This window comes from Echinops telfairi, unplaced genomic scaffold, assembly GCF_000313985.2.
Source record: "Echinops telfairi isolate 266 unplaced genomic scaffold, ASM31398v2 ScPeMD7_3533;HRSCAF=4204_0, whole genome shotgun sequence".
In the NCBI taxonomy this organism is placed as follows: domain Eukaryota; kingdom Metazoa; phylum Chordata; class Mammalia; order Afrosoricida; family Tenrecidae; genus Echinops; species Echinops telfairi.
The window spans coordinates 84,368,908-84,371,048 of NW_022107431.1; the positions used below are offsets into that span (position 1 = coordinate 84,368,908).

Genomic DNA, 2,141 nt, shown 5'->3' on the forward strand with positions numbered 1-2,141 from the left:
CACAAGGGCCGGGCCGCCGAGAGGGCAGCACCTGAGGGGCCCGAGGAGGAGGAGGCGAACGAGAAGATGCCGCAGTCGTCGTCGTCGCCGTCGCGGGGGGACTCGGGGGAGGGCAGCCCGTCCAGGGCCCCCAAGAAGCACAGCTCCTTCCACATCTGGCGCTCCAAGAAGAAGCAGCCCCCGCCGCCGCCGTCGCCGTCCGAGTGTGGGGTGTTCGTGCCGCACCCGCCACTGGACGAGGCCAGGTAAGCATGCCACCTCCTCCTCTGCGGGGCCCCGCTTCCCTCCTGCTACCTGACGGGGTCAGTGCCCACCGACTGGCGCTGTGGAAGCCCCGGGGCAGGCGAGACAGGCAGTCGCCAGGCTACTGCAGGTGACCCATTTCTCGTGGCCCCTGGCTGTGCTTGCGTATCTGGGAGAGAAATGTGTGCTCGTCCATTCTTTTAATGGACGTATCGACACTAACGAGCTGTTCGCTAACGAGAGCTGGAGGATATGACCAGAATGACGGACGATGGAAACTCATCTTCCCTCTATCAGCCTTTGGGTCTGAGAGCTTTGATTATGAAAATCTCCCACCACACGCACCGGTGTTCAGCTTCCATTGGGATGGCTACTCCGATTTGAGGCATGGAGAAACTGCGAAAGGGTGAATAAATGGCTTATCTCCAGCGTTTTGAGTGGTAAAATTAGGCAGCACTTGGTTTTTCAAAGTGTCATTGCCATGGTGATTCCCCGCCTCCTCTATTTCTCGGTGGTTTTAGTCTCCGTGTGTGTTTATTTTTACTATCTGACTTGAGGTATTCCTTGAACGAAAATCAATAGGAAATAACCGCAAATGTATATGGTTAGCAGAGTGTGGGGTGTTTTTGATGAAAGACGATGGAAAATACCTAATAAATTCTTCTGTATGCGTTTTCGAGGCCAGGTAAGCGCGCTACCTCCTCCAGCCTGACCAGAATAAAATTGTGTCTGGCAAGATCTGCATTTTCAACCCGTTTCCCTTTTATTTCTTAAAAAAGAAACTTTTCCATCTTTTTTCATTCATTCAATAAAAGAATTATTGAGTGCCAGGCTCTTAGCTAAGTGCTGAGTGTTAGAATAGCAAAACAAAACAGGTGTGATCTCTGCCCTCAAAACTTATTAGATTCTTGTCGAGATCAAAAGTAAACAGTAGGGCCAATGCCACTTAGCGGTCCCAGGGCAGGTGAGAGGGGCCCGGGTGGCTTCCCAAGGAGGAGGGTGCCCAGAGTGGCTGAGTCACCCAATGTCACTTAGCGGTCCCAGGGCAGGTGAGAGGGTCCCGGGTGGCTTCCCAAGGAGGAGAGTGTCCAGAGCGGCTGAGTTACACAGAAAAGGGCGGGGAAACAGTTACAGGCAGGGTTCCCACCCTGAATACCACCAACACTGAGAACAACAGTGTGGAACTTTCTGGAAAGCCAAGTGGCACAGGGCAGTCTGAGTATGTGTGAAGAGGTGAAGGAGAAGTATTTAGAAAGAGGGCATTTTTCTTTATCTTGTATTAATATAGTATACAGCATACTTAGTACAGCATAACGAAACATTTTTATTTATCCAAAGACTTCTATGTATAGTTATGGATTAAAATTTCACAACAAATATGTTAATATGTTAAATTTCTAACAAAACGTTACTGAATAACGTTCACTATTTTCCTGTTACCCCTGTAAATCCATAAAATGTTTCCATAGTAATTTTTTAATCGGACTTAGTTCCTTCATTTGCTATCTATCAAAATGCAAAACGATTCAGCTATGATCTCTTTGAATGAAAATACTGTTTAGACTAAAATTTAGACAAACTTTTTGCTTCTCGGCTGGAAGCTCTCATATTTTAGATCAGTCCTCAAGCACCCATTCTTTCTTTCAGAACGAAGGTGAATGTGGTATTAGCAAATGTTCTGAAAACTAAAGGCACCGATTTGGATTTGAGATAGTTTTCTAGTTAGATCACCTTTGTGATAATTCATTTACTTCTGAGATCGTGTACCTATTTCCAGTCTAAAGAGAGAACGACGGCATGGTTAGGTTTCAGGTTAGTCTTCACCGGTGTGGCTTTTTAGAGCCATCTGATCATGTTTGCTCATATCTGTCCAGAACTTGGAGGTAGTGGTACTCAGC

At 47.3% G+C, this 2,141-nt stretch overlaps 1 protein-coding gene across 1 annotated transcript in view; it reads left to right on the forward strand.

Annotated features, from left to right (window-relative positions):
- The first annotated feature begins 66 nt into the window (after nt 1–66).
- The window catches only part of CRYBG1 (crystallin beta-gamma domain containing 1), a 247,783-nt gene continuing 245,708 nt past the window's right edge, over nt 67–2,141 (forward strand). The window contains exon 1 of the mRNA XM_030886739.2: nt 67–245. Coding sequence (XP_030742599.1) covers nt 67–245 — 179 coding nt within the window. The remainder of the gene's footprint in view (nt 246–2,141) is intronic.